At 54.1% G+C, this 24,384-nt stretch overlaps 8 protein-coding genes across 8 annotated transcripts in view; 4 read left to right on the top strand and 4 right to left on the bottom strand.

Moving 5' to 3' along the window:
- Positions 1-151: 151 nt before the first annotated feature.
- On the bottom strand, positions 152-1,112 carry SODALDRAFT_210959 (hypothetical protein). The gene is made up of 2 exons (XM_028607274.1): positions 1,077-1,112; positions 152-997 (listed from the first exon to the last, which is right to left on the bottom strand). The coding sequence occupies exon 2, from the start codon at positions 942-944 to the stop codon at positions 360-362; it is 585 nt and encodes a 194-aa protein (XP_028464733.1). The 5' UTR covers positions 945-997; positions 1,077-1,112; the 3' UTR covers positions 152-359.
- Positions 1,113-6,677: 5,565 nt separating this feature from the next.
- On the bottom strand, positions 6,678-8,122 carry SODALDRAFT_361761 (hypothetical protein; the record flags this gene model as incomplete). Its single annotated transcript, XM_028614409.1, has 8 exons — positions 6,678-6,753; positions 6,794-6,880; positions 6,952-7,016; positions 7,071-7,076; positions 7,190-7,295; positions 7,507-7,587; positions 7,708-7,768; positions 7,885-8,122. 8 exons carry the CDS (start codon positions 8,120-8,122, stop codon positions 6,678-6,680), a joined length of 720 nt encoding a protein of 239 aa, XP_028464732.1.
- A 93-nt stretch (positions 8,123-8,215) lies between these two features.
- SODALDRAFT_361760 (hypothetical protein) lies at positions 8,216-8,969 on the bottom strand (the record flags this gene model as incomplete). The annotated part of the gene is made up of 4 exons (XM_028614408.1): positions 8,216-8,267; positions 8,332-8,557; positions 8,704-8,846; positions 8,899-8,969. The coding sequence occupies 4 exons, from the start codon at positions 8,967-8,969 to the stop codon at positions 8,216-8,218; spliced, it is 492 nt and encodes a 163-aa protein (XP_028464731.1).
- Positions 8,970-9,728: 759 nt separating this feature from the next.
- Positions 9,729-11,265, top strand: SODALDRAFT_325490 (hypothetical protein; the record flags this gene model as incomplete). Its single annotated transcript, XM_028609986.1, has 4 exons — positions 9,729-10,059; positions 10,132-10,449; positions 10,540-11,123; positions 11,194-11,265. The coding sequence occupies 4 exons, from the start codon at positions 9,729-9,731 to the stop codon at positions 11,263-11,265; spliced, it is 1,305 nt and encodes a 434-aa protein (XP_028464730.1).
- A 1,319-nt stretch (positions 11,266-12,584) lies between these two features.
- On the bottom strand, positions 12,585-13,816 carry SODALDRAFT_210613 (hypothetical protein). The gene is made up of 4 exons (XM_028607273.1): positions 13,802-13,816; positions 13,463-13,586; positions 13,284-13,351; positions 12,585-13,181 (listed from the first exon to the last, which is right to left on the bottom strand). Exons 2-4 carry the CDS (start codon positions 13,469-13,471, stop codon positions 12,692-12,694), a joined length of 567 nt encoding a protein of 188 aa, XP_028464729.1. The 5' UTR covers positions 13,472-13,586; positions 13,802-13,816; the 3' UTR covers positions 12,585-12,691.
- Positions 13,652-15,342, top strand: SODALDRAFT_361757 (hypothetical protein; the record flags this gene model as incomplete). The annotated part of the gene is made up of 7 exons (XM_028614407.1): positions 13,652-13,674; positions 13,759-13,887; positions 14,227-14,270; positions 14,311-14,357; positions 14,486-14,621; positions 14,702-14,845; positions 14,903-15,342. The coding sequence occupies 7 exons, from the start codon at positions 13,652-13,654 to the stop codon at positions 15,340-15,342; spliced, it is 963 nt and encodes a 320-aa protein (XP_028464728.1).
- A 152-nt stretch (positions 15,343-15,494) lies between these two features.
- On the top strand, positions 15,495-19,238 carry SODALDRAFT_325488 (hypothetical protein; the record flags this gene model as incomplete). Its single annotated transcript, XM_028609985.1, has 1 exon — positions 15,495-19,238. One exon carries the CDS (start codon positions 15,495-15,497, stop codon positions 19,236-19,238), a length of 3,744 nt encoding a protein of 1,247 aa, XP_028464727.1.
- A 3,136-nt stretch (positions 19,239-22,374) lies between these two features.
- The window catches only part of SODALDRAFT_281266 (TRP-domain-containing protein), a gene marked incomplete at both ends in the record, with an annotated part of 2,639 nt that continues 629 nt past the window's right edge, over positions 22,375-24,384 (top strand). The window contains 2 exons of the mRNA XM_028608275.1: positions 22,375-22,654; positions 22,740-24,296. Of these exons, the coding sequence (XP_028464726.1) occupies positions 22,375-22,654; positions 22,740-24,296 (1,837 nt within the window). The remainder of the gene's footprint in view (positions 22,655-22,739; positions 24,297-24,384) is intronic.

Below are 24,384 nucleotides of genomic sequence, written 5' to 3'. Positions count from 1 at the left end.
CGACCTTCTAAGCATCAGCACAAAGGAAAAGAAAGATTCGGACTGCCCAGCGACTGTCTCTTCGCATGGTGAATAAAGGGGAAGCGATCATATGTCGCGCGGCGTAATACAATCTCGTGGCAGAAGTATAAGAAGCCTTCTCGATGATTTCTCTCTGGATTTCGATAAAAGGGCGAACAAAGGCAAAGGGCACAGGAGTAACTTCGGGATTCAAAGCAGCGGACGTAGGTAGGAACGTCAGGTTACTCGTCAGACGTTTGTTGCACGCACACCCAATCGGTGCCCTCGCCGCCTGTGCCGTCCACGCCCACTACGGCCGACCTCATCATACACGTGTCGATACCGCTGCGCAGGCACCCTCATCCTTCGTGGGGCCGGCCCCTTCGATTAATAAGACAGTCGGCCACGCTAACAGAGCTGGCGGTGGGCATGTAAAGGAAGTGACGTCGAGATTGATGGAATGGAAGGATTTGAGGCCCATAACGTGACTGCTTCGCGTGGTAACTACTGCACTTCGTACAGAACATGTAATGTACCGTGTAGCCCTGCATTCCGGTGAAATAGCAGCGGGGTTTCTGGGGGGTAGAAGAGAGAAACAAAAAGGAACATGCAAAGTTAAAGGAGGAACGGAGGAAAGGCGCGGGAGACCGTTGCCCTGCGTCCGGACCACAAGGAGTCCGTCCATGTGCCGGGCTGTAATCATCATTAATTACAAGGACTCTTAATGTTGAGTCGAGGTGCATGAAGGAGGTTCTAGTTTTGGTGAGAACTTCGTAGGTAGGTGGCTGGGAGGAAGGGGTGTCAAAGCTTCGATGAGCCAATGTGTTCGTGGAATGACCCTGTTCCTGATGCACTTGGCCACTGCAAGTTGCAAGTGGTGGACGTGATACCGTTGTCGATCGACTATTCGTAAGTGCGTACGGTGTATGGCCGGCGGCGGTCATTCAGCCATTTGCATCTGCATTTGCATGGGGACTAGCGGGGCTCGCTGTTTCTGCTAGATAAGGACATTTCAACAGCCGAGAAGACCTTGCAGTTTTTGACAAAAGAAGAAAGGTGCGCGATGTTCTAATTACCTCCTGGTATGGATGAAGGAATGGCCAATCTGAATGCTTGTGGCGTTCGACGATCTGCATGGCAAGCACGCTAGAACGACGACGTTGACGACGTTGACGACGTGGGGGTTATAGCCTTCTTCACCGATGACTTGCGGAACGAAGACCGTGGCAAATAAGAGGAAGAAACATGGTGGGCCGAGCCCTGAAAAGGAGTCGGCGTGGAGAGAAATTACGCTGTCCAATTCTTTGAGGCTTGCTTTGTCACGCGACGATGAAGAAATGTGGAGATATTGGAAATTTCAGGTACGGAGTACGTACCTTAAATAAATGGGTCTATCGGATACATACTTTTGGATTGGTATTTTTGAATCAGATGGAATAATTTTGTGGCGTCTCTGCTGATTGGTTTAGCGATATGGGGCTCCTGCTTCGTACCTATCTAGGTAATAAGTACACGTGTACTCCGTACCTTATTTATTACCCAGCAAATCGAACTTCGAGAAGATGTTCTGACCTAAGGTACCTAAAATTAGCGTTCACCGCCTTGACTTTTTCTTTGTTCCTTTCTTTGGCACTGCACAACCTCGACCGAAATTACCTGAACCAAAGCTGGCTTCCGTTCTTCCAAGTTGATCTTCTGGGTGGTTAATTACCATCGCAACCAGTAACCAGGCTGGTTTCTCTATCATGTTGTGTGTCGTGGTATTAATTGTCTCTGGTCGGTGTGGTCCTGTCATGTTATTACTACTTCGTACACTCGAGTCGTCCCTCCTGCATACCTTTACCTTACCTTGCCTTAGTACGAAAGTATCCGTAGGTACCTAATCACTTCGTACGAACCTGCCAGTACGAAGTGGTTGTACGTTGTACAGTCGCTACCCTGCCCACGGCATTTCCACGTGCTAGATGTGCCGTGATCCCACGCTTCGGCTCGCGCCATCTCGCGTCTTGCAATCGCCGATGCCTGCGGAAGAGTGTCGGAACCATTGGAGGACCGTACTTTTGTAGCTGCAATAGTATCATACGCCGTCTATATCACCCACGACAACAAGGACAAGGGCGACCGACGACGTAGCTAGTGATTAATTAATTACTACTCTCCTGCTCGAAAAAGAAAAGAAAAAAGAAGAAAAAAATAGCGTCTATTTGGTGATGTCGAGGACCTCAGTGGCGTTATCGACCCGCTCCTTCCATGAACGGTTTCTAGAAGCCTATTCCGCAGCCTCTGGATTGATTATGTGGTGTCCGTAGATCCTTCTCACCTGCCTTAGTTGTCCGCATCACCACGCATCAGCCACCCTCCATCCCATCGAATTTGGGCCGATTAGATAGGCACAGATTGCCGTCACGACTACGGAATTTCTCGTCGCACATTGATTACGTTGTACATACTCCTTAAGCTGTTCGCGTCCCTTCCCCTGGTGTTTCGACCTGGTGTTTTGAAACGAAGAAACGTGGTTGCGTTTGGTATCCCTGTTTCCGGGGTCTTGGGAGTCTGTCGATCAGCGAAAATACGGCCATTTCGCATTTTTGCATCGAATTTCGCACAGCGAGGCACCGGTGTGCCAGGTTTCTATCGCCCCTCTTCATACGTTTTCCCCCCTTTCATTTTCATCTCCTGCATCCTTCAGCCACGAGTTCCCTCTCCTAACCAATCATGTGTTCTCGCCATGCATCTCGCTTTCCCTCCTAGGCTCTGATCTAAAAGCTGCAATGTCCATAATCCATGTCTCGAGATATCGACATTTATGTACGGCGCAGTGTAGTTCAGCTGCTTTACGTTGTAGGCTTTACCCGACGGAATCCCTGGGATGTGTCAACTCACGCCGTGCGATTCTTGGGGTTTTCGGAACTGCAGTTCTTCTAGCCACGTACAAGGTAATGGTAGACGAACGACTCGACCTCGGGCCGTTGGCCGAATTGCCGAATTCATAAGTTACATACACCCTGGCTTTCGAACACTATTGACCATTTCCCATTACCTACAAGCTAGGTCGAGGGACCTCTCTGGCCAAACAAAGCGCCCCGCGAACCTCGCCAGAGGGCGGGGGTTCCCTTATTACTACGTGTACAAGATACCGAACCGGCCCGCCTTGTCCCTACGAACTCTGAATCTCGGTTCTTGCGGGGAGGCGATCATCCCCCGTATGTGTGCTGTAAATTCAATCAAAGTCGCCGCAACTGCCTCCATAGTTTATTTCAGACTAGTCCGTTTTCGACTTGGGATATATCATAGGGGATGGATAGCGCAGGCCACCCGCTTTTGGCTACCGGGGGCTCCAGCTTTGTGGCTGATTTCCTCCGCAGCCAACACGAGAGGTCCGATACCGGTCCAAGCGCCAGCGATTCCCAACCTAATCCGTTCCTCATCTCAGATGGCAGTTTTGGCGGGGCCACCAGAGAAACTCGCTGGAACCCGGAGCAAAGAGAGCGTTATCGAACAGCTTCGAGTCTTCGTAAAAGAGATATTCTTAGTGGTCAAAAAGAGGGTTTGACGAGATACGAATAGTTCTCTCCCCGAACTCCCGAATCCCTCATATGGGGAAAAAGATATGCCAGGGGACAAGTGCACTGTCGTGCTTTCGGGTCTTCCCGCTGAACAGGACCAACTTGTGGAGTAAACTGGAACGAGCTCGGCGACCTTGATGCATGCCAATGCTAATGGTTCACCCCACTCCTTTTGATCCTCAGCTCCCCACGGAGCGTTTGGTTGGCTGGGCTCTAGAGGACGTTCAGTGAACGCTGGGGCCCTTGTCACATTTCTCTACGAGGCACCGGATACGAGTAGGCTTCCGAGAGCACGCACTTCTCTTTCGCTGCTTGTTGTCTTCCCACTGACCTGACGGACAGATATCCCGGCTTTCATTGTCAAGACAGTTATGTACATAGATAATACGTACATACCTTACCTACCTGGTAGATATATGCACGAGCCAGGTAGTTTTGTGACGTGTGGGGCAATTCGATCATAACAGTCCAGTGTTAAGTTTTACTCGGAGGGTCCCATGTTAATTCAGGTACCTAGATACTTTACATACAGCGTACTTCGTACGCGGTACCTTCCCAAGCTTGCCGGGCAGTTATGGGAGGAGCAGGGCCTGGGAGCTTTGAGTTTGAGATTTGCCTCCCCCTTTCTTGCCGCACGTGTCCTGTCTTCCTCGGACTACTGGAATAAAAATGATCTCTAAGGTTTAGCGCATTCTCGCTTTCTCGGGATGCCTAGGTCTAATATGAACCTCGGTTTCTTTCTGTTCTGGAAGATCACGTTAGTATCCATTCGTACCTGGCTTTTCCCCATCTGACTCGTCTGATACGCGGTCATCGATACTGGTGAGAACAGTCAAGCTGTTTATCGCATACTTCGTCAAACCCCAGACGTCATGCGCACTCTTTACATTACATGAGCCGACGAAACGTCACGTCGGCGAGGATAGATATCAGCTCGGTACATAATAATCATGGCACGGGGGCTAGGGAACTCCCTCGGTCAGCCGGCGGATCCTAGCTGCACATCAACCCCGATTGATAACCGGCGCAATGTTAGTACGCTGTACGTTGTAAGGAGGGTGTCTGTAAAGGGGGTCAGGGGTGGTAGGAATCATGCGGCGCGGCCCACCTTGCGAGCAAACGACGGAGGGAGTCGAATCGACTGCCCTCCTCCCACCGGTATTGCTGCGTTGATGCAATGCCGACTTCCGACTTTCCCACGCTGCACGGTCTGTACGGTCTGCAGGGTAGGGTTTGGCCTGCTACGTGGGCTTCTTCACTTATCAACCGGGGACCTGAGAATGCTTGGTTAGGGCACGGGGCGTGACACGCTCGGCGGAATTAATTCAGCTTTTGCCGGAAATGAGGTTACTTTGCACTTCTTGGCAGCGGCGAGAAATTGAAACCACGAGAGTACCCTACCTAAGGTAAGGTATGTACCGCCTGGAGACCACTTTATTATGGCGTACGAAGTAATTACGTTGTACACAAGTACGTTGTATGTACGGAGCACTCGCCCGGTCCATTTTCTGCTCGACCGACAAACCCAGATGATTCTGAAGCGAGGACAAGACAATATGGACTTCCCAATATCCATGAAGACGTCTGATGGCATCAGATCAAGGGTATATACCAACAGCTCATAAAGAACGAGAAATTCTCGTCTCGTATCGCGCCATAATTAGATCCTTCTCATCGCGACACTGCGTCCTGCGTCCTGCGTCCTGCGTCCTGCATATCAAAGCAAGGTTCCCAGGGGGTGGGAAATGGAGTAGCACCTTGAGACACGATGCAACGACCAAGGGAAACGAGCCAGCGCACTGAGAGCAGCCACCTGCCCTATTAGGTCGGGTAACAACCCGTCAAGGCATGGAGGGATGGGATGGCCTCGCATGGCCACATGGAGAGGCTCCGACCACATGGCCGTAGGGTGTGTCGTGGTATACTCTGTACTCCGTACAACGTATGCAGAGCAAAGAATCTGACCCAGTTTCGGCCCACGAGCCCAACCAAAGTTGATAATATCTGGAACTGATTCCGAGGGTCCAGTACCATCCACACGGAGATCTCTGGCCTGACCAAGTATGGAGGAGCACTTTTCGCTTGTCACCCCGCCCAGGTGCTAAATATGGCTACGGGGATACATTCGTTTAGCTCATTTCCCGCCTTTATGTACAACGTACAACGTACTTCACATATGTATTGACTTAACGATGGAAACCATTCTCTTATCGGGGCTCCTCAAACGCAGCGACGGACTACTTCAACGGTGGGCGGGGCTTCTGCAAGTTCTGCATTCGGTCAACACACCCACACACACACCATCTTACATACTTCGCAAAAACAACACAAAATTTTCGAGGGGAAATTTGATGGACGAAGGAAAAGGAAAGAAAAGAAAAGAAAAGGAACAAGGTGCCCGTTCAAGTTCAGTGCAGACGAGCAGACGTGTTGTGGATGTGAGTTCTCACAGGGATGCCCTTGCCTATAGGCCTGAGCTAAGGAACGCCGGCGTACTCCGGCTCGGCTGATCCTTGACAGGCGTCTCTGACAAGTGCGGATACAGATTCGCGCTGCCGCGATCTTCAAGGCACCAGACGACCCATGGCAGTTTATCCCTGCCTACCATCCAAAGTGGACCGGGAGCAGAAGCCGATTTGCAATGGAGAACAGACCTTTTCTTTAGGCTGCCTAACGCTCTCCCTCCCTCCCCCGCAACGGACGAGAAGGGCAAAGTGCAATATGACGGTCAAAGGTTAGGACAGATCTGGACAGATTTGGTCGCTCTGCAAATCTCGCGGGTCCCCTCGTTGCATCGCCCCTCTTCCCTGATTCCAACGCAACGGAGAAGATGCGTGCGCAAAGTCAACCCGAACCCAAGTGTCAGATCTAAGCAACCCACACATGTACGCATGTCATGCCATGTGCTTGGTGTATCTTAGCCTTACGTTCGTCATTTTATCTCTCGTCCATCTCCGGGAAACCGCCACCCCACCCAAAACGGTCTCCCACGTTGTCCGCCCCCTCCATGACTTGGTCAAAATCCTAATCAAGGGGTTAAAAGGACGGAGGGAGGAGGGTGGCCAAATGGCCAAAGGGGGCAAAGGGGGCAAATGCGAACGCATGCCGATTTCAGAGCAGCCACCGCGTGTTCCTGCCCGGGGTGCCGGTGACCGTGGTGAAATGGCCGAAAATGGGGGACCGGGGGCTGGACAAAGAGGCCAGTCAGTCCAGTCACACTGGCTTACCTAACTCCTCGAGCGTGGCGATGGCTTGAGAGGGGTTCCAGGTTCCATGGACCATGGCCAAAGCTGACAGTCTTGCGCTGATCTGATCTGGGCCCATTCACCTTTTTCACTTTACTACTCACCGGTCACTCATCGTCTGTCATCGGAGCATGCGTCACAGATCTGGCCACCGAGAGATCTTGCGTGGTAGGAACCCCACCCAGTCGATGAAGGCGGCGACGTACTAAGCGCCCATGAGCATATATCATCGAGGTGCGACAGTTTCCCTATAGCGTACATCCTTCTGGCGACATTCAACATGTATGAAGAAGGCCCAGAAGAAAGAAGCATGTCATTTTGTGGTGGGATGCCTCCAACGGCTCTGGACCCCGCCTCCCCCCCCCTGCCTCTACCGACCCCCTGCCCGGGAGGGACCAGTTCGGATAATCTGCTTGCGGGCAGATGGGCCACGATGCGACTAGCAAGGATCTGCAAGGTCGAAGTAGTTCTATCCGTCCGCCATCTCGAGCAGAAGAAGCAGATCCATGCAACGACCCTCGACGTACGAAGTACAACGTACTCCGTACGGTTTGTTCCTTTCTTCACTAGGTAGGTAGGTAATTCCCTACCTATACTATATGTATGTATCTGTAGCTGTTTCCGTCTCGCAGAAGCAGAAGGTACTGTAGAACGAAGCCTGAGAGCCGCCCAGACCACCCTTGCTTTTCCAACACCCCTGCCTCGCCCCTGTCCCCCAACCATAGCCCACGATGCACAATTTTTGCATGTTCTCGTTGTGGAATACATATTGAGTACTGTCAAAATCTCTTGGAGTGCCGGAATTCCTTTGCTTGTTAATACTGCCTCCCCTGCTCGTGCTGCCTCTCCCTTGGCATCTGTCTTCTTGGAGATCCTCCGCCTGCCTAAATACTCACTCGCCCTCCATCCCGCCTGTCACCCTCCCTCCCTGGCGTGTTCTTGATACAGCAGGGACAACTGATCAGGCCCAGCTAATTTACCAACACTGAAGGCCGGTCTGAAAAAGGAAGCACTCTTCGCAGAGCTCTCAACGTCAGCCGCCGCGCAGAGGCGTTAGTCTACGACACATTCACCAGCGGCAATACCCAATTTCTTTTTCCAATTCTGCGTCAAGGCAGCCCTCCCATTAAAATATCCATCCTCTTTGGTTTCAGACTTTCCATACCAGTTATTTGACGCCTGCTCTTGGTTTACACAAGCCAGCTCAGGCTCCGGAATCTCCTTCGAGGGCGTACTCCATTTATCCAGACGCGTGCAAAAAGGAACTTCCTCAGCGAACAATCCAACAGACCGGTTACAGAGGGGCGGCATCACACACCAAAAAGCGCGGAAATTGTCAGGTGGATATTCCTTGATTCACCGCGAGTCCTTCCTAGTGAGACATCAACAGGACGAGCCAACCATCTAGACGCTGCAGAGCCCAGACCCACGGACCACGGTCAACAGAACGCCTTTTCTGGGTAGTTGAACATTCCTCAGTGAGTAATTCGCCGGGGACTCCAGCAGGCTGAGAGGCTTACCCTGCCAGCAGGCCATACGAGACCTCAGCTACATAGGAAGACGGCGTCAGGTGGGCACGATATTCAGTGACTGGTGTCTTGGGCGGAAATAAAAACTGGATTGTAGTCTTGACCTCCAACAGACGCATCAGTTTGTTGGGGACATAGAACCAGGAAGTGGAAGGAAAGGGACTGGAAGAAGAAGAAGCAACGGAGGAAAAGCAAGCGTTGGGCGAAACATCGCCATCTGTGTGTGGTCTGCATCAACTCCACCACGCATATACGGATACGGGGTTTACTCCGGAAGCACCGCTACTATTCGACATCGAGCACCGCCAGCACCGCCAGCATCTCCTCATCCCTACCCACCGGGGCGCAAAAAAACTTCCTCACCGTTGACGAGGGATCTCGGCCCGAAGACACACTTGACTCGGCACTCCCTGGAGCTCATCTTCCTTTTAGCTCCGGCCGCTAGGCTTGTTTGACCACGTTGAGGTGCCATCTTTGCCCGGTACTTGGAAGCGATCAGGAAGGGGCTGGTTCCGACTCGACCAACGCGAATACATAGGCCGAGATCTCTTCACTCACAACTTTTCGTCATTACTCCACGGTTTCGGGAACTCGAGGCAGCGGACATTGGACAGCGGGCGAATCGACATTGCCCGAGGAGTGACGGCTGACGACCAACTTGGCTTCCCGCTACGCTTTGCTGAAGATTTTAAGATTTCAGATTGGACAATCTGAATGCATGGACCCCAAAGAGCACAACAAAGCCACCTGTTGTTGCAATATCCTCCTATCGAATTTGAACAATCGACTTCAGTCCCTGATTTACGAAACCAAAGCCGTCTAGGACAGGTGAAAAGACAAAACAGGACAGAAACTTACTGTCAGTTCTGTCAGATCAAGATCCTCCGACAGAGTTGCGGCCACATCTTGCAGAGTTTACGGTAGGAGGAAATTCCTTTTTCATACATCCCCCTCCGTCTGACCGGTTTGGCTTTTGAACTTTATTCCCGTTATTCATGCACGTTGCTGCCATAGCTACCCCGAGGGGGTCAGACGGATCCTAGCGCATTGTCTAGTTGAGATTCCACGCGTATAGGACTCGGACCTGCCGACCCTCCATGTGCCCTGATCCCACCCCCTCTAAAACTGCTTACACCTACCTACTTTACACTTTGGTCATGGCCGAAGCACGCTCTAATAATATCCCAGGCATTCACTTTGGCCCCCTATTCAAGGAACCTTATCCAGCTAGATCACCGAGGCAGGGGTCAAGACAGCATCTCACACATCGTCGTGGACACACTCGGAGCTGAGAGTTTTGGATGGCAGTCGTTTTTCGATCACCTCCTTCAGAATACTTGACGTCTGGGTACCGCCCCGACGATATTCAGCAGATGACAGCCGCTACGATGGCCTACCCTTACCACTCACATACATCACTGCCATTGAGCGATGGGACAGGCATGGGAATGCCCCCGACTGGATACCTACCTAACTACGGAGTCCCGGTTCAAGGCCACGCGGCTTCGGCGTCCGTGGATACGCCGCCCTCCCACGAGACATCTTCGCTGAAAGATCGAAGAGATTCCTCGTCACAGGCGAGCAAGGAGCTCAAGCGCTCTGTGTCCTCACCAAACGTCAGACCCCACCCCAGTAATGCCTCGGATCATCATCAAATTGGCTTACCAGGGGATAAGAAGAAGAATAAACTAGGCTATCACCGTACATCAGTTGCTTGTGGTAAGTGTAAAGTTGCAGACATGGACACGTTACGGGGGGGGGAGACGCAGACTAAATTCCATGTCTTCCTAGGACATTGCCGGCGACGCAAGATCCGGTGCATCCCCTCCAACTCGGATGCGCAGGGCCGATGCGTTAACTGCATCCGCCTAAAGAAGGAGTGTAGCTTCTACCCTGTCGACCAACCACCGCCTTCGGATGCACGTCCCAAAGCCCCGTCACGGGCTTCCACCGCCGGCTCCAAGGTCACTTCGTCTTCGTCATCTCCTGCCCTTCCTACTCAGCCGTATCCAGGGCCCGCGGCGACTTCGAACCCCCAATTGGCTACTCACAATACCCTGGTGGTCAAGCCGCCCGGGGCAGGAGTCGAGTCGCCCAGGGATGCTATCGGTACGTCTACACTCCCCATCATCCCCGGATCCAAAGGCCGTGCCTGGGGTGTCTTTTGTGAAGCTGACAGAGCATTATTTGGCCCTGCAGTGCCCTCAAACGTTTCCTCTGCTTCTGGAGCGTTCGACTTCGCTGCGCAATCCATGGCAGGTTGGGTATCCCAGGATGCTAGTCCAAACTCAGCTCCGAAAGCTTTGGACATGGGCGCCTCATGGATCTCGCCGTACACGGCACAGACGCCGCAAGCGTCCGCAGGCTGGAACGGGGCTCTCCATCATGCCGGCCCCGGGAATGCACCGCGCGAAGATATGACGACCTGGTCTTCGTATGCGCCCGCTCCTGCTCCTCCGCGATCCATGACCTTCGGCAATGACGGCCACGGCCCGCAACAGTACGGTATGGTGTCCCAACACGCACATCAGATGCCAGCCACCATGGCCCCTGGCGCGTATGCTACGCATATTTCCACCTCTTTGCCAGCCTCCACCGCGACGAGCCACATAGACCATGGAGCGTCCCTGTCGGCTGGCGCAATTCCACACACTGGTCAATTCGGCGCCTGGCCACAGCCACAACCACAACCACAGCCACAGCAAGCGCTCGGTTACGCTAGGTCAGGCGACGACTATGCTCAATGGGGCTACGGAGCCGATGATGGCTCGGCGGGAACCCCCGTGCGTTCCGAACACCACCCCGATGCGGGCGACTATCCTCCCTCCACTGCTGGGATCTATTACTCTGAAGGGTGATGAAAAGCGGCTGCACTCCGAAGTCATAGTATGCCCGAACCACAAGGGACCGACTGGCGTCAGTTAAATCATGGGCTTGCACCATATTGATGCTTCCCTCCGCGACTTTGATATTCCGGCCCCGCCTCAAATAGCCCCAGGAAGCCGGATTTCTTCTCTCCCCTACTAGGGCTCACCTTGGGTCAGGGGGGTCAGGACAAGCCAGCTCACCTCATAGCCCTCTGGCCGAGTACGAAGCAGCAATGCCGTCGGTGCATTTTCCGTGATTTGCCGCAACGGGTGGTGGCCCGCGCCCTTATCACCAAAGACGAGAGGTGTAGTTGCACTGCGAAGGGAAGCTCGAGCCAATGCCAATTCTCATCCAGACGCCGCTGCGCCGAACGGGAGGGCTAGCGTGCCACGATGGTGATTTCTTCTGCGCTCCCAGTTTTTTTTTTTTTTTTTTTTTTGTATTCAGAGGCCAGAAGATGAATTGGCACGACTGAACGAATGTTTGAGTCTGTACGATACGTTCTCCATTGGTCTTTTGCAGGCCATGATGAAGGGTAAAAGGAGATGTCATGAGAGATCAATTTCTTTTTGTTTTCCCCGTTCTTCCTTCTTCCCCTTTCTTCTTTTATGTTTATGGTTGATTTCGGTTCCTCGAATGATATCTGCGTTGTTGGCTTGAACGGATAGAGACAGGTTACGATGGATGAAGAGGCTTTGGGCGGCAAAATTGAACTTCGTACGAGCACCAGCCGGCGGCATACGGAATCACGACGAGGGCGGACACCTGCTTTTTTTTATATATACAGTTATGATCTATATTTTTCTCGGGAACACGTGCCCGCCTTGGACGACAAGACCTCTCTCCTTGGAGCGGTTTTTTTTATGCGCAAAGGGGCTACGGGCTGGGGCGATCTAATTGCTTTCTTCTTTTGCTTTTCAGGGCGGCATTGGTTGGCTAGAGAGTTCGAGGCTCAGCAGGGAGAATGCCGGTGGGTGGGTGCCCAGCGTTTGAGACGGTTTATCTTGAGATGGCGAGAAGACAAAAGAACAAGGGGGGCCGAATGGGAGTGAGTGGCGGCATATATAGAGGCTTTGGGGACGCAAAAGTATATGATATGCCTGCATATCTCTTTTATTTTATACATACATTTGAGCTATCGAGATATTTCGTCGATGTGTGGTGATATGGAGGATTTGAGGTGTACGGTGAGGTTTGCCAAGCGGCAGTAGGCATGGTGCAATCATGCTTTCTACCGCATGTTGTGGTGGTTTTCAACATCAAGGCCATGCCAAACAGGCGAAGCAAGTCGAATGAGGAGGGGACAAGTAGAGAGGATAAAAAAAAGGGGGGGGACGAGAAAAGAAAACAGCTCTTATGGGGTATCTAACACTTTCTTAGTTGCACATCAACGTCCAAAACACCAAATCACACACAAAACGAAAATGCATGATTACAGTGCCCATCACCGGCGCAGTCGATCGGCTGAACATGCGTTCCAAAGTTAACTGCTGGGATCATGGGTAAGCTGCCATGTCAAGACCAAGAGGACAATATAAGCGGAGAGGCTGAAGGCCGCAAGCAAAGCGACGCTGTTCCCGGAGGTCCGAAACTTCCTGACCGGCTCCGGGGCGCCGAAAGCGCGGCACAGATCACACGGCGGTCTCGGCTCGTAGTCGTCTTCGTCATCCCCGTTCTGCTCCTGCCGGTACTCCTGGCGCGGTTGTTGTTGCTGCTGCTGCCGAGGAGGAGGAGGATGGTGGTGGTGGTGGGGACAGGGTGCCGGGGAGGTGAAGAACTGGCGATTGCCCTCGTAGCGGCGGTACATGGCGACTAACATGACGGCGGCGCCGTAGACGGCGAAGAGGGCCCCGATGGCGTAGAACTCGGCGGTGAAGACTTTGAGGATGATGAGGGCAAAGGAGAACTGGCCGAGGGCGGTCCTCATGTAGGCTCCCTCGAAGGTGCGCTGGGCGGCGCGGATCTCGACGAGCCTGGTGGGGAATTGAACGGCCGAAAATAAGCGGGAGAGCGGAGGATATTGGAGACTGAAAGAGGGGAGGAAAAAGGGAGGCTTTCATTGGATTTCGACGTACTCATCGGATGTTAGGACTACGGACCTGGCCCGGTGTAGGCGAAGGTGGAGGTGGTCTTCGGGGTTTGGCTGTTCAAGTGGAGGGTGAGGGTAAGTATAAAGTGGGGAATATGTATGTATATGTTTTACGTGACATCCGAAGACATTTGCAAAGGTCGAGGGAGGGAATGATGAACGCACCTGGAACATGACGACGGCCTGGTCGTTTCCACGGACGACCAGCCTCAGATCAAATTCAAATCAAATCAGATGGAGAATATAAGTGTACAAGTATTGTTGGGAGTTCAATCATTTAACATGGGATCTTTGAAGTAAGTTGATCAGCTGGAATTCTGATGGCGGATGAGTCGCCTCTTTCCTTGAATAAAGATGAGAGAGAGCAACGGTGTTGGGTGAGCTCGTGATGTGGAGGGGGAATGAGATAATCGGCTTAGATAAGCGAGTCGTGATTGGACGACATTCCTGACTGTTCTGAGCGTCTCGCCCGTCTCAAATCAAGCAAATCAGCTGTGTACGTACTTCGTCCAGAACGGTGAACCGAGAAACGACATCACAGGTTGGTATCAACTGGTTGGTCGCGATGAATGCGATGGCTCGGCACTGCTGTGGAATCAAAACTCCTAAGCCGCCCGCTCTCGGTGTCCTGCGATCCTAGGAGGGCTACCTATACACGTGTAGAGTTAGTAGTACACGGAGACTTCCCTCCGGTTTCGAGATTACCTGGGTAGACGAACGGAATACCCCTCCTTTTCTTTTCTTTTCTCCTCTTCTTTATCCTCTTCGTCTCTAGGTATTTCGTCGGTCTTTCCTTCAGTCGCCCTGTGTTATCTGGTGTTGTCCCTCTAATCTCCACACGCACTGCACTATTGGAGCCGACTCAAAAGCTTTATCCTGTTTCGTTGACACTGCACCGCCATCATCACTGCCACCATCGTACGAAGTAGTGAATTCAAGCCTATCACCTGGCTGCCCTGCCACATTCGCTCAGGTAGGGTAGGTACACGTGTACATTCGCTCCCAGCCGTCAGCGGATTTGTCCCGCATCTCCACTTTCACCTTCTGCCCCACCCTCTTGGTCCCAACTACCTGTACCTTACAACGTATTCTACGAATGTACTACGAAGTATTACAACGTGCCGCTGACATAAGGTTCCCCAACCGCCCGACTGTTGGAATCAAACGGCTGCACGTACAGCGTTACAGCACCGCAAGGCATATTCCAACTATTCCAACCCCCCGCAACCCCCCGAACCCACAACCCACAACCCACAACCCACAACCCACAACCCACAACCCACAACCCACAACCCACAGCCCTGCATCATAGCCTCCAGCCACTGTCTCCCACTATTACGTTCCCAGCTTCCGCGGCTGAGAAGGCTTCGCTCCGCCACTAGACCTGCAGTACTTGGTATCTAGACTCTACCGGCCTCGAGCAGCTTTGCAGTCCTTCTTTCTCTTCTCTTCTCTTCTCTTCTTCTCTTCTCCTCTTCATCTTCAGTGTCTCTCCTACTCATGCAGATGCTGCGACTGAGGAAGCTCTCGACCTACCCAAATTAAACAGTTTATTGCCGCGCTGCCCAATGCCCCCTGACCACTGACCACTGTTTCTTGTTGCAGAAGTCTTCATAAGCGCGCGGTCGTGTCCTCATTCTGCGTTTTCATTCGGTCACCGAAACCTCTCGGTTGGCTCGTCTTCATTCCCTATTTTGTTTCTTCGAGATCGGGAGACGAGACCACAGATACATACAGTCTTCTACTTTCACCCCACGCGTCTCCATGCACCAGGCCTTGATCGATATTCAAAGCTTCGCGATTGCCGCTGCGGCTGCCTGCCCCTGTCCACCCCGCCCTGTTCTATAGTCCGCCTTTTCTCCTCGCTCTTCGCCCCTCGCTCGTCGTCCTTCGCGCCTCGTCCTTCGCGCATCGTCCTTCGCCCCTCGGTCCATCTTGAATCTCCTCTCATTTCATCTTGCCTTCTCCGACTCGGCGCGCGAGACTTCCCCCTGCTGCCTCCAGAGCCAATTGGCTTTCTGCGGAGGATGACATCAACTCCCTGAGGTTCCAATAATATTGTTCCTGGTACTCACCAGGGCCATTCGCATCCGGATCATCGCGTCCTTTCCCCCGTTGCTTTTTTCCAGGGGTTCAACCTCCGTTCCGACGCAATACTTTAGCTCAACGCGTCACCTCCTCCTCGGCCCGGGCCGCGATGGCTTCGAGCTACACCTTGTCTGGTCCGTATCTTCGTCGCAAGCCCGTCCCGCCCACACTCTCCCGGGACGATGCACCGTCTGCCGATCTTGACCCCCGATTCTCTGGCGCTACGACGAGCCCGAATCACCTCTCTGCCTTCCCCACGCCCTACCACAGCAACGCCGCGTCTCCTGGCCTGGATAATACCAATACCCCGGCCGAGTCTGTCCTTACTCTGAACAGCCACCTGCAACCGAGCGAATACAGCGAACTTGGCGACCCTGACTTTTTTTTCGGCCTTGACTTCAACGACCTCGAGGGCTGCAGTCCTAGCTTCTTGGACGAAGATAATGTCATACCTGCGAGTAGGACCGACAGTTTCGAAAACCCAGCGGCTTCCGCTATTCGCGGCGGCGGCCAGACTGAGTCCCCCGACCCGCTATCCGAAGGAACCTACCCTCTCAGTCCCGGCCAAACGGCGTCTATACACACCGCGTCCCCTGTCTGTGACCAGAGGACCTTCCCCCGTTCACATTCACATTCACATTCACATTCACAGGTCGACCTCCTTCCCCCTTCGGTCTCACCAAGAGACCTTCATAAACCTTTCACTTCCCACCCGACAAACATTCCAGTCGCCCCCTTCCATCCCGCTTCCGAACTCACCCCAGACCCCAGCCGAAGCGGCCGTTCCAGCGAGGACGGCATCGCCGCGCCGCCTCCGCACCCTGTCATGACTGAGCAGGTGCAGAGCCCGCGCGTAACGGTTTCGCTCTGGGGCAAGGATGATGCTCCAACCGCTCCATCACTGGAGCGCACCCTCACCTTTGATGACGACGACGACGGCGGCGACGGCGACGGCGACGGCGACGAACCCGGCAGGTCCGCCAGGGGCTTGGCAGCAGTAGGTGACCTCATGTATTCCGATGCACAGGCCGCATTCATGCCTCCTCCTCCACCACCTCCTCCCAAACACGACGGAGACATCATGCGCAGTCGGGCCCCTTCTATCTCGCACCGGGGTGGCCCTGGAGGACTTGAACCCAGCAGAAGGCCGTCCGTCGAGGTGGCGAGCGTCAATGAGATGGTGACACGTCGTGAGATCGAGGAAAAGAACCAGAATGTTGATCAGTGGCTGTCCGACAGCTTGGTACAGAGTCCTCCACAGGAGCGTCTCCAACCGAGCCTGGGACCGTATAACGAGCCAGCCTCTTCTGCCGACAGTCCTGACGACGGCATTCCTTTGGGGCATCTGACCCAGAATAAGTTTGAAGGGGGCCAGCTCTATATCCTTCCCCAGGGCGGCAATATGGATCAGACGGACCTGGACATGCTACACTCGAACCACCGATGGGGGAATGCGCCGATGACGTACCCCATCCTCGACCCGAACGGATGTCGGTTTCAGCCCGAGTCGTCCAACGCGGCCATTGCTCGATTCAACAGAATGTGCCAAGATAACGAGTCGATCGTCTCGAGGGCGGCGACCTGGGGCACCAGACGACGTAGCTTGCCCAGCCTCATCGACCTTGATATGGAAGGCATCACTAGCGGGAGGCTTCTGAAGAAGTTGTCCATCAGTCGGGCGGATCGAGAGAATGGTCGTCGCCCGAGTCTCCTAAAGGACCTGCGCGACTTCGTGCGAGGGCCAAGTGCAAGCCAGCTCCTCAAACGGGCTCGGAGTCAGCATGAGGACGACGGGCATGGCACCAGCGAAGAGGGCGTGGCCCCTGCCCCTGCCCCTGCCCCTGCCCCTGCCCCGGCCCCGGCCCCGGCCCTTGACAAGCGGGAGACGTTCCCCCACCTAGCACCGCCCTCCCGGTCGTCTAGCTGGGGCGCGAAGAAGATGCCGACGCCCAGCATCAACACCGCTCTCGTTTCCATGGGGAACAGCGTTGCTTCCATCGGCACCACTCACGCCCGTTCGGGCTCCATCAGCGCCGCCCCCAACGTGTCGCCGAAGAGCCCCTTCACCGGCCTGCAGGTGAAGAACAAACTCCAAAGGCCGAGAAGCAAGTCCGACTTGCACAGGAATACCGGCACCGGCACCGGCACCGGCGAGACGTATTCGAATCTCGCCGACATGTGGCGCAAGAACGGCGGCCCTCCGGTGGCGACGCTGGCGACTGCGGTCAAGCTGGAAGCCGAAGACGAGGACCACGACGACGACGACGACGACGACGACGAAGAGCTTCGCGAGGACAGCAATCTGAAACTGGATGCCGGCAAGTTGATCGAGGACATCACACCAACGTTGGCCGGCTTCCGCGAGCACATCATCCGTCTCAACCCGGCCCTGGGAACACAGAATACTTACCTGGCAGACCGCATCGCCCACCAGCAGACGATCCGTTACAAGGGCCTGCTCAAACTCCGGGTCAAGCACTTGCAACTCGGAGCAAACTGTCCTTGCGGCGGGCTCTGCCTTAGCTCGGGAGGTAGTGCCAGGGTCATAGGCCAGAAAGGCGATTCGCGGGCGTTGGACGACGCCTTATCGGGCAGGTATGATGAAGCTGCTGAGGAGGGCGGAGCGCCGATGGAGGGCGCCATCACGCAAGAAAGCTTCCCTCGGGACATCCCCATGCCGCCGACACGGCATCTCCCGGCGGAACTCGAGTGCCAGCTCTGCTTCCAGTCCAGGAAATTCAACAAGCCATCCGACTGGACCAAGCATGTGCACGAGGACGTGCAGCCGTTCACCTGCACGTGGGAGGGGTGCAGGGATCCCAAGGTCTTCAAGCGCAAGGCGGACTGGGTGCGGCACGAGAACGAGGGACACCGTCACCTGGAGTGGTGGACATGCGACGTGGACGATTGCCGGCACACGTGCTACCGACGCGACAACTTCCTGCAGCACCTCGTGCGCGAGCACAGGTTCCCGGAACCCAAGGTCCGGACCAAGGCCGCGTTGAAGCGCGCGGGGGCCGCCGATCCCATCTGGCAGAAAGTGGAGAGGTGCCACACGGACACGAGCCTGAAGCCGCAGGACGAGGCGTGTCGTTTCTGCGGGAAGACGTTCCCCTCGTGGAAGAAACTTACGGTCCATCTCGCCAAGCATATGGAGCAGATCAGCCTCCCCGTGCTCCGCCTGGCGGCGGCCAGGGAGCTTAAGGCTGATACCGTCATCAGCCCGGTCCAGGACCCTCCGCCGCGGTCCTTCCTCCAATCGGGGCGGGGGCCGCCTTTCCCGAGCCCAAGCCCACGGCAGCACTCTACGAATCCAACTGAAAACCAGGACCACTTCGCCCAGTTCCTGCAGCCGGGGTATTCGGCCGGTCAAATGTTAGACGCGTCTAATGTGATGGCGTGCCCTCAACCCCCATCCGGCTCGCAGGGACCTTTTGGCTTCCCGGTGGCGAACACAACGCCCCTTCAGGGACCCGCATTGTCCTCCCATTTCGGGGGCCCGAATCCGGGTTTGGACTCGTCTCCTCTCGGCGCACGGGGCTACCATCAGCATGCGTTCTACCAGCAGGTTCCCGCTTCGGCTGCTTCGTATACCGCACCTCGGCAGCAGCAGCAGCAGCAGCAGCAGCAGCAACAACAACAACAACAACAGTACATGCCGATTGCCCAGGCTCCTCTAGAAACGTTCCCGACTTTTGATCAGACTGGGCTGGGACTGCAGCAGCCTATCGGATACGACATGTTCGGAGGGCAGGGGATGATGACACCCACTAGCTATTCTGGCCAGGCTGACCACTCGCCTTACTCGCGATCGCCCCAGCAGGGTGGGACTGGGTTCTTTCCCCGTCAGTGATCTAGGGTAGTTCACCAGGGGTGCTGATATACTGTGATGTGTTAGATTTCCTTTTTTTTTTCTTTCTTTTTTCCCCTGTTTTCTTCTCTTCCTATTTTTCAGTCTGACGGCCGACCACGAAGGATACCACATGATTTTCACCATCCTCATTTCGTTCTTCCTATTTTCCTTCCACTCAGTATTATAGAGGAGGATTTCTTTCATGATGCGGTCTTTATTTCATGAGCGAGGCCGAGAGAACTGACGAGTTGGATTACCATGACGACCTTTACAAATACCCCATGCTATAAATGGTACACATTTCTCTCCGGATTATCTCCTTCTCTGGGATTCTTGGATATAGAACATCGTCCGGTATTATGGGTATATATGAATATTGTACGGACCTGCTTTTCTGTTTTGTTGGCCAAATGCAAGACATCTGCTGGTCTACTCATGATGATGCTGTGCACATCGGGGCCATTCCATATGTAGTCGGTAGTCGGTAGGCATTCGTCGTTAGGCACGTAGCGAGCAGATTGGGTCCTATCTGGTGTCGATGGTCACGTCGGCAGATGAGCACGGTTGACACGGAGGACAGCTGTTGATGATGCATGGCCATGACCTGGGGAAAAGGGGGGAGGGAGGAGGAGGAAGAGGGGGTTCCGCTCTGCGATTCCCTAACAGAATAGCACCAGTCTGATCAAGGGAGAATGGTCGAGCCAGCTGTCTCCTGTCTCCTGTCTCCCCGAAAACTGACGTGGTTGACTGGGCCCGTCAATGATCAAGGGTTTCCTGCCTGACATGGCGTCTTCTGTCTTGCTTGCGTCTTCCCCCATCCTTAGAATGCTTTCCGACCAATACCCACCTTGAAATTGGGGCACTGCACTCCAGGATATGGGGGAAGTTGGAGTCAACGATTTACGTGTTTCTTGAGAATAAACGCCGCGACAGTTTATATCGAGTTTGCCACGTATGTACTCTCGTAAGGGAACTCGAATTTTTAAGGTGTTTGGTCACGTGACCCAGATACATAGCCCCATAACTACCCTCAGCTCAACATTTCGCCCCACTCCGACCCACACCTACCCTCAGGTCAGCCTCCGAGTTCAACATCAGTTTATCTGCAACCAGCTTTTTATAGGGGAAGATTGTGTTCGAGGAACAACAAAAGGCAATGGGCGGTAATACTAATAGGTACCGTTGTACCTCCTATTACGAAGTACCCCGTACCTATCTCATCTGACTGTTTCAGAACCGAGCAAGCCAAGACCGTGGCGGCGGTCACAGCCAATCAATGCATGACAAGCGCGCGAACGGAACGGAACCCCTGGACAGCTCCACGTCAACCCTGCCGAGCCAAGCGGTAACGGCGCCGGGACATTTAACATGAGACGTTACGGCTCCACATGGTCGCAGAAGTCGAAATAGTTAGTGTACATAGCCCACCAGGGGATGGATGTCTTTTGTTTTCATAGCGTTCTCCTGTGGATTGTGTATGTACACTGTACGTTGTAATTAGCACAAGGGGGGCAGAAATTAGATCCCTGCGTTCGGGCTAGATACAAAGTGATGAGTTGTCGTGGGCTCGCCGCCATATCAGATGAGACGGCATCATCGTGATGGTAACCCAAGACAGGGATGCCCGTTGTAAGCGTTTAACGAACACTACCTATGGACACGATAGTGTACCGTTCGAAGTACGGATAATGCAACAGCCTCCTCACTGCTAATGGACCGAAAGATACCTAGAGAATACACATTACATTGTACGAACGAATTAATTACCTATACGTTCTACGAAAACGTACGTACGAATAGTCCTCCGTACCTATACTGTATCCACTGCCGCTTTCCTCGTGTCTGGGTCTGGGTCTGGGTCTGGGTCTGGGTCAGGCAGGATCGATGCACAGACACAGAGCCTTCAGGGGTGCAGGTGCGGTACTGCACTGCAGGTATTAACTTGTTCATACAACGTAAGGTACGCCGTACAACTTCCTTCCCTGTTTGAACGCCTATCCACCAATCAACATTGCAATTTCGAGACTCACGGACAATCTTCCTTTTTTTCCTGCCTTCCCCTTGAGCTGCCTCTCCCTTCTCCTCGTCCTGTCCTCTTGCCAATTCACTCTCTCCACTGATTTGCATCGTCGTTTCGCAAATGCTACCTCGTTCAGTCTCTCCTTAGCGCGTCAGTCTTTTTTAGCCTCCATTTGTTGGTATGCATCCATCATCATCATCATCATCATCGTCATACGTCCTCGACTCAACCGCTCGTTTCAAAATACCCGCCGTGGTCTCGGTCTCGGTACTTAGATCCCCGACTCGGCCTCCACCCTCTTTCTGACACTCACTCGCTCGCTCGCTTATGCTCGCACTCTCTCGGTCCATCCTTACCCTCCTAACTCTTCTTCTGTCGTAACGCTGTTCGCCCATCCATCAACAACAGCGTTGGCAGCAGCACCCCCCCCAACTGCCTCGAGCAGATTGAGGCCATACCAAAACTATCGAGAGAGTGAAAGGGAAAGCTCCTTCAACTCCGGGCCACTCCCTTCACTCCATCACCATTCGCGACCGTTTGCTTTGTTTTCTATTCGTTCCAGGTTGATCCTTGGCCATCTTCTTTTACTCAAAGCTGTGCTTCTTTGACACCTTTGTGTGTCCGCCGACCGTCCGTCCGCCCATCGAAACAATCACTCTTTATCCCAACCTCCGATTCTGACGCCTCTTGATCGAGTCGCCCCTTTACGATATACACTTTTTTTAACTCCTCCCCATTCATTTTTCCGGCATTTTCTGAACCGGTATCCCAGAGGGACTGGCCGACATCTTTCATTATACCGCAAAACAATAGCGAACACCACGAAAAATATCGCACTCAGACAGCCACTCCATGCCAGCATAACATTCTGGGTCTCTTTTTTTGTTTAGCGAAAAAGGAAATTTTTGGAATTCCTATAACGGATAGAATACGTCGGAGGTATAGACCGATTTTTTACAATCTTCGGGACCGACTCCCTGAACACGAACTTTCGCAACCGTCACATCCATTTTCAACATCTGACAGCAACTACTACATAGCACCATCACAAAACAACGAAAAACAACAACAGCCATGTCACGGCATCCACGCTTCAAATGGGGGCCAGGAAAGTTGATGTTGGCTATTTCTGCCCTGGCCAGTGGCGTCGTGTGTGACAACATCCTCTCTACCATCGGATTCACCAACTGCGGCCCCAACGAGGCCATCCAGGTACAAAGGGTGGATATCGCGTACAACCACGGAAACAAGACCATCACGTTCGACGTCGAGGGCACCAGCACCAAGGTGCAAAATGTGACGGCCGAGCTCCGGGTCACCGCCTATGGAAATGAAATCTATGCCAACACTTTCGACCCCTGCCATCGCTCTACTTTTGTCTCGCAGCTCTGTCCTGGTAAGAAGCCCCTTCTATCACAAGAGTTCTCGAGGGGCCAAAGGAGCAACACGACGGGTCCGCAATGCTAACAACTAGTTGCTAGTGCCCGAGGGAACCTTTGGTGCTCGCGGAGTGCAGGAGATTCCCGCCGAATTCGCCGATATGGTCCCGAATATCGCCTTCCAGGTCCCTGATATCGCCGCCCAAGCAACCCTGAAACTGAATTCGAAAGAGGACGGTGGCGAGAGCGTGGCTTGCATTCAGTCCCGGGTCACCAACGGCAAGACGACCGACTTGGCCGTCGTTTCGTATGTCGCTTGCGGCGTTGCGGGTCTCGCCCTCATTGCCACTGGCGTCTCCGCCCTGGGGGCTGTTCTGTCCGGCGGCGGCGCAGCGGCCGGTGGCGGCACGCCGAGCCCCAGCTTCACCGAGACGGTGGGCTGGTTCCAAGGAATGGCCATGAACGGCATGTTGTCGGTCAACTATCCGCCCGTCTACCGTAGCTTCACCAAGAACTTTGCCTTCTCCACCGGCCTCCTTCCCTGGTCCCAGTTGCAGCAGGGCATCGACGACTTCCGCGGCGCCACCGGCGGCGACCTGACCAAGGACAGCTTTGAGCTCCTCCGGAAGACAACGCTCGTCTTCCCCGACGAGTCGACGTCCCAGAGCAGCGAGGGCTTTATGGGCGCCAAGAGAGCGCTGCAGGACTTCTCCGTGCTCCTGGCGCGGCAAATCGAGACGAGCGTGGGCGGCGAAGGCGGCGGATCCGGCGGCTCGGACGACCTGACCAAGACGGTCGAGGGCATCCAGGCCTACGTCGAGCAACTGAGCGTGCCGCAGTCCAACACGTTCATGACCGTCTTGCTCATTGTGGCCATTGTCGTCGCGGCCATCGTCGTGAGCATCCTGCTCGTCAAGGTGGTACTGGAGTTCTGGGCGCTATTCGGCAGCTTCCCCCAGAGCCTTGCCGGGTTCCGCGAGCACTATTGGGGCTCCATTGCCCGGGCCATCACGTCGCTTATCCTGCTCCTCTACGGCGTCTGGGTGCTCTACTGCGTCTTCCAGTTCACGCACGGCGACTCGTGGGCGGCCAAGACGCTCGCCGGCGTGACCCTGGCCATCTTCACCGGCATCCTCGCCTTCTTCACGTGGAAGATTTGGTCGACGGCGCGCAAGCTCAAGCAGGCCGAGGGCGACCCGTCTGGGCTGTACGAGAAGAAGGAGATCTGGGTCAAGTACTCGCTCTTCTACGACTCGTACAAGAAGGATTACTGGTGGCTGTTCGTGCCGGTGATCCTGTACATGTTCGCCAAGGGCTGCATCATCGCCGCGGGCAACGGGCACGGCCTCGTCCAGGCTTCGGGCCAGCTCATCGTCGAGGCGCTGCTGCTCGGCTTGCTGCTCTGGAAGAAGCCGTTCGAACGCCGTTCGGGCAACATCATCCACATCGTCATCCAGGTGGTCCGCGTGTTGTCGGTGGCCTGCATCCTCGTGTTCGTGGAACAGTTTGGCATCCGGCAGACGACACAAACCATCACGGGCGTGGTTTTGATTGCGGTGCAATCTGCGCTCACCGGTATTCTCGCTATCCTGATCATCTGGAACGCCGTGGAGGCCTGCTGCAAGACGAATCCTCACCGGAAGCGCAGGAAGGAAATGGGTACGTTTAGCAAGAGATTCCCCCCCCCCTTTTTTTTTCTTTTCTTTTCTTTTCTTTTCTTTTCTTTTCTTTTCTTTTCTTTTCTTTT

This window comes from Sodiomyces alkalinus (genome assembly GCF_003711515.1).
Source record: "Sodiomyces alkalinus F11 unplaced genomic scaffold SODALscaffold_8, whole genome shotgun sequence".
Classification (NCBI taxonomy): Eukaryota; Fungi; Ascomycota; class Sordariomycetes; order Glomerellales; family Plectosphaerellaceae; genus Sodiomyces; species Sodiomyces alkalinus.
This window is presented reverse-complemented; position numbering and strand designations above follow the sequence as displayed.